The sequence below is a fragment of the Penicillium argentinense genome, assembly GCF_028826775.1.
Source record: "Penicillium argentinense strain IBT 30761 chromosome Unknown utg000010l_segment0_segment0, whole genome shotgun sequence".
In the NCBI taxonomy this organism is placed as follows: Eukaryota; Fungi; Ascomycota; class Eurotiomycetes; order Eurotiales; family Aspergillaceae; genus Penicillium; species Penicillium argentinense.
In genome coordinates, this window is record NW_026622669.1 from 1,959,697 (window position 1) to 1,975,409 (window position 15,713).

Sequence of the window (15,713 nt, forward strand, 5' to 3'; positions counted from 1 at the left end):
TAGTTTTATGGGCACACTATGTGATGTTCTGGAAGTGATTTATCCATTAAATTTGGCACAGCATTTATGAAGTTTCTAATTGTGATAGGATTCGAGCTCTACTTAGATTTGAACAATCTATAGCTATGCATATCACAGCGAACAAGGCACTGGGATGAGAATATAAAGTGTTCATAGGGTAATATGGAACATGGGGGTAAAGATAAAAAGCCTCTGCAAAGGTAAGAAGAGACATGAAGGGGTTCATGGCAAATTCGTGTGCAAGAAGCAGATAAAAATAAATACTGGGAAAAGAGTACCGGGGGGAAATAAAAAAATAAAATAAAATAAAATACGACGATCCCAGAACCAAAGCAATGAGGCTAGTAAAACTCATGAAAAACCCCAGCAGAACCACCATCACCTTCCATGCTCCAAGCTTGGCACAATAACAGGGCCATACTTTACAACACTAGCGTAAGCACCATCCCCCTGAACCATGAAATCCGCTGCTAGACTCAACTTCCCCTGTGAAGCAAGATGCGGCTGGTGCGGAGCAGCGCTCACAACTTCAGGATCATAAGCGACGATCGCAACGTAGTTCCGTCTAGCCATGAGCTTCCGATATTCGCGGGTCTGGCCATTCACGTCGGTCTGGAAGATTTCCATCATGTCTTCCTTTGTATCGGTAGGCTGGGCCGAAGAACGGTGACCATTTGCAGGGACGTAGAGGGGCTTGCTGTGGCTGTGGAGAAGCTTGATGACATAAGACGGAGGAGGAGTATTGACGACGGGCGAGGCGATGAGTTGATACATTGTCTTGTGGTCGGATGGCTGAGCGGGATCATGGACGAGACCTGCACCGCAGACATTGACGGCGCCGGAGAGGAAGGTCATCCGGAGGGACTTTTGATGAGATATACCTTGCAATGTACGAATGAGGTATGTTCGTTCCAGATCCTGAATTTGATGTTAGCGAGAAAATGCAAAAAGATAAAGGGGTTGGTATATGACAAACCTTTGATTCATGTGTCCATTGGTCACGGAGTTCGTCCATGAGATCGAATTCACCGAATGGACTCAGAATACCGCCCATTAGACCGGATTTGCCAACTGCACGCTTAACGGAGTCGAAACCCGATCCCACGAAGTCCTTTGCGCCGACGACGCCAGCAACAGAACTTGTCACCTTTCCGAGGACATTGTAGGCACCGGTGACGGCCCTCTTGCCGGTGGTGACAGTCTGAGCAATATGCTCGGCTGTCTCCAGACGAGGGTAGATCAGTGGCATGGAGACCATCCAGAGACAATGCTGGACGCTAGGCGGTAGCATCGCGATCTTAGGGAAGAGACCTTGGTAAGTTGGACCAGCCATGACTTGATGAGGGTTTCGCTCAGAGCGACAGTCCGGGCCGACGACCACGACACCAGGACCAAGATATTTGACAAAGTGCCAGCCAGTGCCGGTGATAGTGAAAAGATCCATATCGGTATTGACATTTCGGAGAATGTCGAGGGTGGTGTGGTGTTGGAAGAGAAGGTACATCTCGATACCGATGCGGCCGATATTCTTGAACATGTTCGAGAACTGCATGTGTTCAGGGTACGAACCAAAACCATCAAAGCTGGTATCGTGTTAATAGAGCGTTGGGAGTTAGTCATCAAAACTATTTGAACTTACATGTCGTGATCATCGATCTGGCAGATGTACGGAATCTGCGCAAAAGACTCGCGCAGATAAGGCTGATCGAAATGGCTGGTGTAGTAGTGGAAATAGGCATGTGAGACATCCTGCTGATTTGCCGCTGTCCAAGGAGCATTTTTCCTAGCCTCCTTCCCGCTGATAGCGAGCCATTGCTTGAGGCAGGGAATCTCTTTCCACATCCGATCCGCATAGATCTGACCACCGAGACACAATTGAGTATGAAAACCTCCAATCTCATTGTGTTTCTGCATGATATCCTTCCACATGAAGCCCACACCCCCAAGACGAGCACGCTCGTTGGCATTGACATTGAGCGAGAAATCGTTTCCAGAAATCGCGATGAAACGCCAGTTGGTCTCATGTCTGCCAGCGACAAGGAACTCATATCGTGTGCAGCCAAGGTGGGAGGTAATGGCGTAGGTCCACTTGGCTGGTCCTGCATCATCCATTTGGATCTCAATTTCGTACTTATAGAAAGTCCAGCGCTGGTGAGCCGCAATATTGACAGCCTTCAGCTGCCTGGGATTCGGTGACAGATCCACACTTTGGTGAATGTGGATGGTGGGTGGTTGCGCGGCATCCGTTACCAACAAAATAGATCCTAGCCACAGGCCTCGCTCGAGATCCATGTTGGTATAGCGGAGATACGGGCCGAAATAGACACCATTGGTGGGAGCTGTTTTGTAGAGATCCATTCCGCTGCTAGGTGGGGGCCCGGAGAATCCTGCCATGGGGGATTGTAGGCTCTCGAAGCCTGGTGTCATCGGAACACCAGGAGAAGCCAAGGGCTTCCCAAAGGCTGACAGACCCGGAGATGTGAGCGGGTGACTGCTGTACACGCTGCCCACAGGGGACAGCGGCGTTTCGTTGAGGTTCAACGGTGTAGGACCCTTGGGAAATTCCCACTGAGTTGACTGCGTGGGCAGGTGTATGTAGTAATATTGCCCCGAGTTTGGATCCATGTGCGCAATCCATCCTTCTGGAAGCGGCGGAGGGGAAGCTGGAGGAAGACCTGTAGGAGCCGGGGAGGCGACCTGTGCCACTGTCGCCTGTTGATATGCAGAATGGCCGCTTGGCCCAGCACTGTGCGGTGACTGACCCATATTCTGCTGTTGTCGGGGGTCATTGGCAAAAGCCGGGTGATCCTGCGTAGAAGAAGATGGCGCGGGCGAGGCAGATGTGCCCATGGCATTCGCCGCAGCAGTAGCAGGATGAGGTTGGCCCGCATGTGCTGGGTGTCCTGCCATAGCACCCGCAGCCACTCCTGCAGCCGCTCCTGCAGCGCCAGCGCTCTGCTTCTCATTCGGATAACCGCCCGAAGCAGCAGGTCCAGAAACACTTGAATAGGCGGGAGGAGGCTCGTCGCTGATATGCATGCGACTCATATCTTGTTCCAGCGCATTGGCCGGAATGCGGGACTGCTGCTGCTGTGGAACCGCTTGTGCGGATTGGGCCTGAGGAGACGAGCTTCCATACTGGCCAGGGTGCGCAGCTGGGGGCGGGCTGCCATATGGACCAGGATGAGCCGCAGCTTGAGGCGGCGGACTTCCATACTGGCCCGGATGCGCCGCGGGCTGTCCACCACTCACAACCTCTGCGCCTTGGTACACAGTCGGCGGACCATGGGGCTGGGTTCCCGGCTGTTCGGTAGGGGTCCAAGGACGCTGAGCCGGCGGTTGTTGGTACGTCGGGTGTTGACCAGAATATTGATCTGCGCGTCTCTGCGCTGCAGCATTCTGAGACTGAATGCCAGATAGAGTGGACGTACCCGCGATACCAGCCGCAGCATAACGAGCCTCGATATCCGAGCCCGGCTGTTGACCAGGGCCAACGATGGGCGTTTCTGGAGGAGGGGGCGAACCGCGTTGGGCGCGGGTTGTAGAGGTAGAAGCCGTGGAGCTGATGCGATTTATTCCACCCGATGCCTGTGGGGGTTGCAAAGTTGACGATGGTCGCGAAGCCGAGCTTTGAGGGGGTGGATAATAATGTTGACGATAATCATACTGGTTCTGATTTTGCGCCTGGTTTGCCTCAGCTGTCGCATGGACATTGGGGACTGAGGATTGGGTCGCCGGAGGACGAGGGTAGGTTCTCGCCGCGAGAGCATCGCGATCCGGTGCATGCGCACCAGGTGACTCTGGAAGAGGCTGAGGGGCAGCACCACGACGTTCCGCTAGCGTCGCGACTCGAGGTTCTCGGCCATCGCGGGGTCGCAAGGCCGGTGGATAATCGGCGGGGCTCACGGAGCCCGAACCGGAGCCCGCCGGTGGAGGGGAAGCATATCTGTCGTTGTCGGCATGACGACCGTCATTGGAACTCGAGCTGCGCATCTGCGGACGAGGTCGGTCATCGGGGTAGGGGAGTGGCGCGGTGGGAGGAGATGAGGCCGAGGCCGAGGCGGGGGAGGCAGAGTCCCTTTTGTTGATGCGGAGCGGTTCGACGAGGGGTGCTTCGCTAGGCCTGTGCTGTGGTCTGGAAGACGAGTCGAGGAAGAGTTCCCCGTCAGGGTGAATAGCACGGCTTTCGCCGGGGTCCATGGCTGCAGGTGAACCGATCTGACTTGGGATGGTGATGCAGAATGCAGAAGCTGGGAAAATGCGTCAGGTACCAATCACTCTAAGCTCAGCGCGCAGATCAGGCTTGCAGGTTGTCTTCAGGGAGGGGCGGAGACTAACGTGGGGGGTATTTGCGGGTTTTGGAATAGGGGCCGATCCTGCGATAAAAATAAACCGCGGGGAGGCTTGAGGGCAGCGATGCGAAAGGAAAAAGCAAATGCGAAGAAGTGGAAGTGAAGGCAGAAGAGGAATCGCTAGGCGCCAAGTTGGGCGAGTCGCCGACCCCGCAGGTGACGAGCTCCCGTCACAGCTGGTGCCTGAAGAGAGCAGGACGAGGAGACAGGACTAAGTGGGCAGGCTGAAGTACGGCGGTTAGGGCTAGTCTGCTAGTATATACAGCTAGTATCCTAGTCGAGGTAGCAGGGCGCTAAACAGAGTTCGGGTGGATTTGTGGTTCCATGGCACATTATATTCGTTTCTATACATACACTATCGTCACTCATGCTGGGAATATGACCCGACAAAGACCAAGAAGAAAAAGAAACAAAAGTACAAGTCATGCAAAACGTCAACACAGATGCCCGAGCCCGACGCCGATCCCAAAGAACTCCATCGACCAGGCCTAGAAGCCGAAATTGACCATCTGCAGCCCTTCCTGGGCCATGAGATCGGCCCAGTCCACATCCAAAGTGTGGCCGACCCGCATGAGCCGCTCGAGTTGACGCTCGTATACGGTCTGCAGAATGGCCCGGGTGGTCGCGGCATTGCGACCCATGCCGTCTTCCTCGTCTTCCATGCTGGTCATCAGTTCCATCGCCATCATCTTGAGGCCGCTGGCCGCAGCCGTGGCGCCGGCGAGGAAGAGAGGGAAGACTAAAGAGTGCCGGTCGGCACGCCGAGTGTGGGCGGTTCGTTCGGCAATGTGGAGGATCTCCAATGCATGATGATCGATATCTCCATCAGAACTGAACTCGGACTCGAGACGTTGCCCGGGCCACATGCTACTGAAGGAGAACAGTTGGCTAACATGGAAAAGAGTGGCAGACTATAATCAGGTTAGTATTTGTAAATGTTCATAACCCTTCAAATAGAGTAAACTCACCTGCTGCAACATTTCCTGGGACCGTCGCGGCAGAGAATCTTGCTGTTGGTGCCAAAACGCCACATCATGGGCTTCCCATAACCTTGCAAAAGCTTGGCGTAGGTCGCGGATCTCCTTTGATCGTTGATCAAATTCCGCGTAAGGGAGGGACAGTTTATCCTGACGGAGCTGAGCGGCGAGGAAACCAAGTTGGGCAGTTAACCTGAAGGTATCGGCGTAGAGGTGCATAATGGTCGGCAGACTGTCATGTTCATCGGAGTATATCACACTGTATCCCTCTGCCACGGACGGGTAGAGAAGACAGTCCGAGCTGGGCAGCATCTGGTTATCCAGGATGGCACGCAGAAACTCGCCAGTCCCGGCTCCACTCAGCAGGGCATAGAGATCTATGTGACAAATCCACCAGATGATGAACGGGTAGGGCTCCCGTCCATACCGATTTCGACGCAAGAAGGTGATGTGGAGTAAGCGAGAGATATGATGAGACCAGAGATTTGAACCATGAGGCTCGGCAGCCGCAACCTAACGGGCAGATGGGTCAGTAATGGGCCAGGGTCAATCCACAAACCGGGGAATCTCACCTCGTAGATCAGGAGAAGGAAGTGGGTCAAGAAGAGCCCGTCAGAGACGAGATCGTCATTGTTGCGGAGGCTAATTTGGAGGGAGGGAAAAGCTTGTTGGTAGTACTGCAGGGCATCGACATTCTGTCCAGTGCCGCTGTGTGAAAGACTGAGGGCCGAGACAGCCATGATTGCAGGAGAAAGCTAGACCCAATTAGCCCCAATGTCAATCCATCATTAAAAAGAAGAAACAAAGCATACCGGAGGAAAACGAACTGCCTCGCGCGCAAGAAAATCAACACTGAGACTCATACCATGGTTTTCGTGCCCATAGGAAGAATCATCCACGCTCCGGTCGTGCGGAAATAGCTGCTTCCACACAACATGTCGGAAATGAGCAAAGAGGGTTGGGTCCAGCGTCGGTTGATCCAGGCAAGGCTCGAGGAATGATGCGGAATCGTCCTCAAAAATCACCGGCGACGGCAGAGAATCAAGAATCGGCGAAAGCGAGAGGGCGCAAAAGGGATCAGAAATCTCCGACGTCGGGGACACCCGCGAATTGCGTCCCGTCGACGAAGATCGCCGAGTGATATCCTCAAACGCCTTCAAGATGACAACATTTGGGTCCTCGCTGATCGTTGTGTTCTCTGACTTGATCCCGGAAATCGGACTGGTTGCGACGGAGCTGACCGACTCGGGGGCATGTGCATCATCTGAATATTCAGGCAGAGCAGTAAAGCTGTCCGGCGTCACGACGACGTGGTATGTGCCGGGACTGCACGCCTCTGCCTTCCTCTCCCGATCCTCGTCCGAGGTGAGCATCGCAAACACCGGCAAGTTGTCCTTGCAGGAGAAGTAATCGGTCTTTTCTTCGCTGGGGGTCGGTGATGAGACTACGTGCAAGTTAGGCGATTCGAGTCCCAATGCAAGAGCAAGAGCCGGAGCAAACGCTTACGATCCCAAACAATGTTTCCATCTGTCTTTACGTCGGCCATGCGGCCCATGATGCGAGGGGTGTCATCGCGGAAGGCGAGCCGGGGTCGGTAGTCGCAAATATGTCCTAGACGAGTGCATTGCTAGAGGAAAGAAAAAAAAAGCTGTGTGAGTTGCCTGCTTGTGATTCGAGGCTCGGAGGGCCCGAGGAATTTCGTACATTACATTGCGGGTGTCCTTCATCACATTTGACTGTGGAATGCTGGGTCAGCCATTTGGATTCCTCCGGTGGTCTAGACCAGACCGTGCTGACGAGGAGGAAAAACGTACCTTTGCGACTCTGTAATGCGCAAGAAAAAAAAAAAGAATTGTCATTCCAGAGCCCTGGTGTTGGGAAGTAGAAAGCGGAGATGACTCACCCGACAAGTCCTAGATAGAGGGTCAGCGTGAGTTGAGCCATGCAGAGACGGGGAATTGACGTACCAGCAACCCGTTCTTGATCGCGGCGGCAAGCGAATCCGCGGGGGTGCAATCAGACCCTTGTCCAATTTACTATCGGCGAGTTCCTCCTTGGGCGCAATGATGGGGAGCCGCAACGGGCGTTTTCCAGAGGCATGGCCTCGACGGTTTTGCATAACCAGGCTGGTGACCGTCATAAGGCTGACTGGGTGCCTAGCAGCTGTCGGGGGTGGTCAGTTGGTGGACAGGGCGATGTCGACGTCAATGTAGGCGCAGACGGAATTGGAACACGTAAGGTACAAGGGCGTGATATATACCGGGATGGGGGGAACTTGGTGAGGGGGAGCGCCACCAAAGAGAGAAAGGGGGGAGGGGGTTTGGCTGACGGGGATAACGGGAGCTGGACGGTTCGGGAACACAACGGAGTTTGGGTGGCGGGATGAGATGGGAGGAAGAAATAGGGGAGGTGAATAGGGGAGGTGAAAAAAAGGGCAGGGAGAGAAGTTATGTAGAATCACATCACGAGCAGGACAATGCAAATGCAGGGCCAGGAGTGGAAAGTGGTTCGAGGCTGCATGGTTCACGGGCGCAGCCCTGTTCCTGGCTTGACAGAGTGGCGGGAATCTAGGAATTGGAATTGGAGGGGGAGTGGAATGGGAACCAATGCGGCAATGTTTGGAAAAAAAGTAAAAAAAAGTAAAAAAAAGAAAAAAAAAAAAAAAAATCGAAAATGGAATGATGGTAAGGGAAAGGAAAAGAATCTCTCGGATGCGAGCCCAAGTCTCCGAAACGAGGAAGAATGGGGGGAAAGACTTTGGCTGGTCGGACTTAAGGGACAGGTCAGACCCCGGAAACACAGCCGAACAAGCACGCAGACACATGATCCGGTTCGTCCGGGGGAGGCGAATCTGCTGGAAAAGAGGGAAAATGAAAAGAAAAAAAGGGCAGGATCAGACACTCACCAGCCCAAGGGCAGCAAAAGGGCAGAAAACAAGACTAGCAGATGGCATGCAGGTGCCAACCATGTGGGATGTTGCTATTCTTGCGCTTCGTTTTCTTGTCAGGCGAATCAGACCCGCGCCCTAGCGCAGACCAGGTCCGGAGATGCTGAAAGCAGCCTAGACTAGGAGCAGACTAGCCAGGCGAGCGTCTCGGAACATAAATCATGCACTAGCCACGCTAGGGCTGGCTGAGGATGAACACGTCGAAGAACCGAGAGCCCGGGACAGCCAAAGCGGATTAGAGATTAGGCTCGGTGGATTATGGTTACAAGGCAGTACTTCCCCGGGATGTAGAGTAGGACAGGGCGGTGCCGGTACCAATACTTGACAATTGTACCCTAGGGAGACTCGATCGGAGCCGAAGAATGGACATCTGGGGAAAGGCCTGGATCGGCCCGGCCAGGCCGGTCTGGACTCCGCGCGCGTGCTAACTTGAATAGTTGCTAGTGCGTCCGCCGGCCGTCCCTTACTACCCGGTGATTCCCCCAACGGCACCCAATCGCACACCCTCACAGGCCGGACTTGGCCGAGGGTTAAGCGAGTGGCGCTCCTTCGCACTCCTTGACTGTCTGCGATCTGTTGCGATCGGGACCCTAGTAGATTATCATTCAGAAAACAAAGCCCAGCAGATCCCCACGTGGCTCATCCATTCCCGGGGGATGTACTGCTAGTCCCGTCTGGTCCATGCGTACAACTGGTAGTATGTACTACATACTGGGTACTTGGCACTTTGGGACAGGAATCTGCAGAATTCGATAGTAGGATTATGCTAGCACTACTGCTGCCCTAAGGTAGTAACTAGAATTACTACTGTACCTCCCCCCAAGTCTCCCTATTCTTCTTCTGTATACGAGACCCTAAGGCACCGTACTAAGGTGGTCAGCTGTACTCCCGTAGGGCCAGCGCCTGCACAGCTGCAGACTACAGCAGCCCTAATGCCTGGTCCAAGATGCGCTGGATGCTCTCCGACCGCTCGCTCGCCCTCCACCCGCGCAGCGCCTCACCCAAAGCGTCGGGCACCCCCCGAACTCCCGGCCGAAGCCTCAGGTACACCAGCACTGCCTCTGCGCGATCCTTGCGGACTGCCTCGACCACATCCCTCTCGCACACCAGCACGCCCGCCAGATCACGCATCGGATCCACCAGCTCCCCTTCATCGGACCCCGTCCACCGATCCACTCGTCCAAAGAACGCTTGGAGCTCTCGGTAGGCCGTGCTGACAACCTGTCGTCCGCCGTGGCTCAGGGCCTGGTTCAACGGAGCGATCACCTTTCGCACATTCTCTCCCAGCACTGTGGTTAGGATTAAACTTAGCAGTGAACGGACGCTAGAGGTAGGGGCGGCCCATCATTGTTTTGGGTTAGAGACAGTCAACGCACCTTTGCCGGACTCGGCCGTGGGGTCGGAATTCAAACATTGCAAGAGACACTGCACACATGATGCCAGCGTATCCACCGACTCTCGTTTGGCTCCCGTTTTGTTGGGAGCCCCCGAGTCGATCTCCATCCGATCCTCATCCTCCTCCCCGATGGTGTCTTCAATCACCCCGGGGACGATTGTCAGCGCATCCTGTAGGAAATCCCCCGGGCGCACCAGTGCGATTTCTCCGAGGGCCATCAGCCCATGCGGTCGGTAGGCTGCATTGTTCCGCTTCGCTTCGCGGACGGCGATGGTCTAATGCGCGGGGTTAGTACGAGTCACTCGTCATTTGTCATTTGGCACTTGTCAATTGTCACCCGTCACCCGTCACCCGTCACCCATCATCCCCGTCCTCGGTGGGGGATCGCGAAAACGAAAGAGACTAGCAAGCGGGAGACAAGATAAAAAAAAAAAAAAAAAAAAAAAGAAGAAGAAGAAAGAGACCAGAAAGGGAAGAGACAGGAAGAACCCACTTTCAGCAGCTCCCCCAACTCGGGGCGCGCCGTCCACAGCGCCTGGGCTGAGCGCGCAAACTTGACTAGCGCCGTCAGCAGCACCTCTTTACCGTCCCATGTCTTGCCGGCCAACGCCTTTTCCAAGACGGGCCAGACTAATTGCGCGGTGGGGAGATGGATTTCCGCGTCTAGGGCGAGCACCGCCTGCGCGATCGCACGTGCGGCCGTGTGCTTGATGGCCCACCGCGCCGAATCCAAATTGTCGGATACGAGGCTGACGATCTCCCGGATGTACAGGGTCACCGCCCGGCTGCCCCCCACATTGTCCTGCCAGGTCTTCTCAAACTCCTCTCGCACATGTTCGTCCGCGTCGTGCTGACACACAAACACAAAGGGCAGCGCGCTGGTTGCAAACGCCATGAACCGGTCGTTCGACAGCTTGGACGAGCTGTACAAGATCTCGGCGGAGATGGCCCGGGTGCTGGCGTCGTCCGAGTCCAGATATAACCTTTTGGCGTAGTCGATGGTTTTCAAGACCCGGTCGTCGGACGCCAGTCTCATCAGGTAGCCTAGCGATGTGCAGTACGACGCGCTCACGGTCTCATTGCGATCCACCACGTACTTGCCCAGCAGCTGGATGAACCGGTCCGCGTACGGCCGGAAGAGCAGCGTCTTCATGCTCAGCAGGACCAGCACCCGGCTGCAGCCCACCTTGGAAGGTAAGCCTACTGCGGAGCGCAGCACGTCCTCTAGTCGAGGCGCTAGCTCCTTCAGGTTATCCTCGTCCAGATGGTCGATGAGATAGCGCTCAATGACCTCCATCATGGGGGATGTCCGAATGCTCGATAACCGCATCTTATCAATGTCCTGCCCGGTGAGGCCGTACTTGTCGGCATTCAGATGGACGTAGTTGACGGCCTGTGGCTCGAGAGAGCTGAGCGAGCCAAGGAATTTCTCCAAGATTGTCGGGACGAACGGGCGTAGGAGAGTACCGGTACTCTTCTTGATGATCTGGACCAGAGCCCCAATTGCGTAGCCCCTCACGTCTTCCACACTCGAATCAAGACCCTTGTCACTCAGCAAGAATGGCACCGCACTTGAAAGTAGAATACCCGCTCTCTTCTCAGACCCATTCGTCTCCAGGGTCCGAATCACCGAATTGGTAAGGGTCTGACAAAGCTTCAGCGCCGCCGTCCGAACAGACTCCTTGATATCATCAAGAAGCTTAAATGCCTTCTCGAAAATCTCATCGAGATACTGCGCATACTTCTCTGGTCGACGCCCGGAGACTAAATCCGCCATGGCGGCACAACTTGCTTGCCGAGCACGCCACTCGCGGCCCGAAAGCATGCTCTTCAGCAGATCTTCCATGATGGGCTCGAAATGGGCGTCGACCGCGGTCGTCGGGTCCTTGACGAGAGCTTGCCAGATGGTATTCATCGAGCGCTGGACATTCGGATTCGGGTCGAAGCGGTAGCGGAAGAGTTTCGGGTAGATCTTCGGGTTTTGAGCGAGATAGCCATCGACACTAGAAGACGAGAAGATACTGCTTATGCCAAAGCGGCCAAATGCAGCTCGGTTACTCCAAAGTGCATTGTTGGACGCCATAGACATGAATCGGTAGACAAGGGTAGGATCACCCGCCTCTGCGGCGAGGTTCATGATATCCTTGTAGGTATTGACGGAGGAACCTTCCCCAGTGGGCAGGGCACCGGGCTCGAAGAGCTGGGTGTCATCGTTGACATTTCCACCACCAAGGTTGGCACCGGTATTGGTGAACGAGTCGACGAGATCACGGACAAGATAATCCTTCAGATCCTGGTCACCGATCTCATAGACGAGACTGAGACCATGGGCACCGGTTTCTTGGACAACTTCGTCCCGATTACCGAGAAGGCTGGAGAATGTGGCTTGACATTTGCGGAGGCGTTCCTGCATTTCCGGCAGGTGACCGCAGTTTTTCACGAGCGATAGAAGCCATATGGCAGAGGCCTTGCGGAGAGAGGGCTTGGGCGCGGTGCAGTCAGCGATTACCTTGTCACATACTTCTGCAAAGACGGTTCGCGGGACATCCGAGTGAGGGAATCCGGCATCAACGTCGAAGTCCTGAATTAGGGCTCGAGAGTCCCATCCCACTGCGACATTACTCAAAGCTTCGCCTACAGTAAATTGGACCTCGGGGCTGCGGATCTCGTGCATATTGTAAAGCGAGTCGCGGAAGTCACCAAATAGAGAAGAATTGGCCGATTGGTCCCGCGAGAGGGTGATTGTCAGGAGACCCAGAGACAATATGGGGATGTCATTCTCAGATTTGGCATCGCTGGCCAGCTTCTGCTGAACTTTTTCCATCCGTCCTCCGGAAGAGTCTTTAGTGATAGAATACCAGATAGACTTAGTTGTCCAATAGCAATTTCTGCCGTACGCTGAAGCAGTTGATCACGGGAAGCATCGACGATATCCAAGACTGTCTTAATGAACTGCTTGACCTGTGCTTCGAGGACCTTTTCCAATCTCTTGCGGTATGCCAGTCTGCTGAAGAGGTACGAAAGGGCGAGAATAGCTCCGCGAACGCGAAGGGCAGCCTCGCCAATGGCAGTGTTCCATGACTGGAGAGTACCAGCCAGCTCAGTGGCAAAGCTGTTCAAGTCTTCATCAGAAGTTGCGGGATGAGAGACCAAGATACCAAAGGCTCGTGCCGCGAAGCCTTGGATCTGTTCGTTATTGCTCAAGATAGGTTTGTTGAGAGCTTTAGCGCGCGGGGTCAATCTTTCAACGACATCATTTGAAGAAAGCGAGCAAATTTCAACGAAATGAGCGCCGCATTGGCGAAGATCAGCAAGACCCTCCTTCTCCAACCCATCAAGGACACCCGATAGATAAAAGAAGACGGCGTCTTTTGAAGATGTGCGAATATACTTTCTCACAGCAGCACGGGATTCTTCATCCGCTGATAGGTGCACTTCAAGTTTAAAGTCCCAGTCTTGCTCCATATCCGTCACGATCCCAGACGCAGAGAACGCTTCCCACAGCAGAGTGTTTCGAAGGAAGGCAATAGCAGGCGCAAATGCATCTTTGTAAGGACCAGAAAGGAGCTGTGGTGCAGGTAGTGATTGATCCATAGACACATCTTCGTCTCCAGAGCCAAGCAGAAAGCGAGTTGCTTCGTCGAATCGTGGAAATTCAAACCAGGAACCATCGCGCTGCTTTTCTGCTACTTCAGTTGCAGACCACTTTTGATCTTTGGTTGGGTTGAGGAGTCGGAACCAGTAGGGATGCAGTCCCTTCTTGCCTTCTTCCACAACTTCTTGCTGTCTCCCAGGGCCCCTTGCGATAGCCATGAGATCGATCCAGCGAGCCACGACATCACTATACGGCAAGAATCGATTCGCGAATCGGACAGCGGCATACTGGACGCTCCGAACAACAGCAAATCCGGATTCTGGGTTCGTATCTCCGGGTTGCAGTGCCATCTGTTGAACAAGGAACGGGCGTAGTTGGTTTTGGAAATCCTTGTCGTGACTGTCCAATGATGAATTGAGGATACTTCCAAGCGCTTGGTCGATACTAACGAAGATTTCTGCACTTGAGTCGTCCGCGCTGAGGGAGGTGAACAGCCACCGAACCAGATCGAATTCATAATTCTCCACTGTCGCATCGCGGAGTTGGAAATCGACTTTGGGAACCAAAATACCGATGCTTTCGTAGGCAAGTCCTCGCAGGCTGAGGTCTGTAGCAGGCAACCTCTGCCCACTAGCACCCGGGCTGGGCCATCCCTGGGACTGGATGAAGTCTCGCAATCCAGCGATCAATTTGGGAGCAATCTGTTTGAGGTTCGACGGCGATCCCATCCGCACAACCCATGTCGTGAATGTGAAGATCTGAGTTCTCAACTTGGCAGCCTGCAAACCCTGCGCGGACCTAGCGGCATCAGAAAGTAGTCCGTCTTCAATAAGTTTGTATATCCTCTCAGTATTTTCCGTAGCCTTGATGGATTTTCCCAGGAAGACGAGAATCTTAGCCTGCAACGGAGGACGAACGGGAGGAGCGGTTCCAGCTCCAAAATATAAGTCATATAATTGTTCAACAACGGCGGCGTCCTCAAGGTCCACGGCGAACCGCTTGAGAGTCTCGTCACCCAGATCAGCAAGACGGGAGTTCGCATCAGCGGTAGCAATCAACGAAGGCAGGAATTTCTGGGCATCAGCGAAGGCGCCACTCCCGAGAAATCGGAGAGCAATGACCTTGGTTTCAGTGAGATTCAAGCCACCCGACGAAGCCGGGTTCCATGTCTCGCTAGCCGGCGCATCCTTATTCAGAAACTTATACTCATCTGGAGAAAGTCCGGGGCAGGAAGAAGTCTCGCCAGGAACGGGGGTTAAGAGGAGGAGCTTGCTCAACCAGAATGACAAAAAGCTCGCATCCGCCTCAGATAACCCAAGACGCTCTTTCAATTTCTGATCTTCATCACTGCTCTTCGGAGGCAGTTTGAAAAGCGGCAAGAGACGCAACACAAGATTGAAGACGATAGCTCCCTGGCTAGCGGAGGTTCCAATTTCCGAAATACCCTGAAGCAGGGGTACTAGGATCTCGACCCTGGCATCGGAGCCTAGACGATCGATACCCTGCTGCGCATAGATAAGATCAAAGTGACGCACAAGCTGGGACTTTTGCTCCTTGAATTGCTTCAACAAAGCCGCAACAGGCAATTGAATGGAAGGAGCCTGAACGCGGGTGTTGACATGCTGGCAAACGGAGATGACCTTATTGCGAACAGCAACGCTATCGGATGCCAGCTTCAGTAGTAAAGGCGGCAGGTAAGTTCCAAGAAGCGACTGGAGCTTCTCATCGGAGTCAGTCATGGCGATTCTGAACTCCACCTTGCCTATCAAGCTCAGCTCACGAGCTTCGGGGCTCGGTAGGTCCGACGCCATGTTGGAGGTTGATTTGTGCGAGGAGATGTGTGTGTTTAGGTGTGCATTGAAGAGGAAGAGGCTGCAGATCGGGTCGTAAAATATTTGTTTTCTCCGATCTATATAGGCAACCACACACACGTCACTGTCGTGGTTGAGCTTCCAGGGTCGCTGTATGGCGTGGGGGGAATAAAATTAGTCATCATAATGACTAATGAAATTACCCATCTTGGTTCCTGAGGCTCCATAGGCAATCACCTTAACTATCAATTTGTTGAGCGACTTTCTACTTCTCACTTTCAAATTTCTGGAATTAAAACTTAGTTGGACTTCACGTGCTGTGACAATTCTCAAATATTTTGCCTCTGAAAAGTGCGAAGATATATTGCAGTTTGTCAGACTACAACATCAAAGAAGAATTACATTACGATATACCGGATAATGTCCGCCAACTTTTGGCGGTCCCCTTCCGTTGTAGTGCTTACGCTATCGCCGCTTTTGCTCACTGTGTAGAATTGAGCATGCCCCTGATCGGCCTGAGCCAGTCAGTGATCATATGTAACCACCTGACTCACTCACTCAGCTTGTCCTGAGCATCCGGTTTGCTTACCAAGCTCATCCTCAAAGGAGTGACC

General features: G+C 53.8%; 3 protein-coding genes across 3 annotated transcripts; all 3 read right to left on the reverse strand.

The window, feature by feature from the left end:
* Positions 1 to 399: 399 nt before the first annotated feature.
* Positions 400 to 4,221, reverse strand: N7532_010421 (WW domain protein; the record flags this gene model as incomplete). Its single annotated transcript, XM_056622912.1, has 3 exons — positions 400 to 939; positions 998 to 1,604; positions 1,661 to 4,221. 3 exons carry the CDS (start codon positions 4,219 to 4,221, stop codon positions 400 to 402), a joined length of 3,708 nt encoding a protein of 1,235 aa, XP_056470328.1.
* A 640-nt stretch (positions 4,222 to 4,861) lies between these two features.
* Positions 4,862 to 7,490, reverse strand: N7532_010422 (Zn(II)2Cys6 transcription factor; the record flags this gene model as incomplete). Its single annotated transcript, XM_056622913.1, has 7 exons — positions 4,862 to 5,284; positions 5,342 to 5,863; positions 5,923 to 6,105; positions 6,163 to 6,794; positions 6,857 to 6,977; positions 7,055 to 7,174; positions 7,254 to 7,490. The coding sequence occupies 7 exons, from the start codon at positions 7,488 to 7,490 to the stop codon at positions 4,862 to 4,864; spliced, it is 2,238 nt and encodes a 745-aa protein (XP_056470329.1).
* A 1,725-nt stretch (positions 7,491 to 9,215) lies between these two features.
* Positions 9,216 to 15,099, reverse strand: N7532_010423 (ECM29 family proteasome component; the record flags this gene model as incomplete). Its single annotated transcript, XM_056622914.1, is given in 4 exon segments — positions 9,216 to 9,586; positions 9,674 to 9,968; positions 10,187 to 12,534; positions 12,552 to 15,099. The coding sequence occupies 4 exon segments, from the start codon at positions 15,097 to 15,099 to the stop codon at positions 9,216 to 9,218; spliced, it is 5,562 nt and encodes a 1,853-aa protein (XP_056470330.1).
* Positions 15,100 to 15,713: the final 614 nt, after the last annotated feature.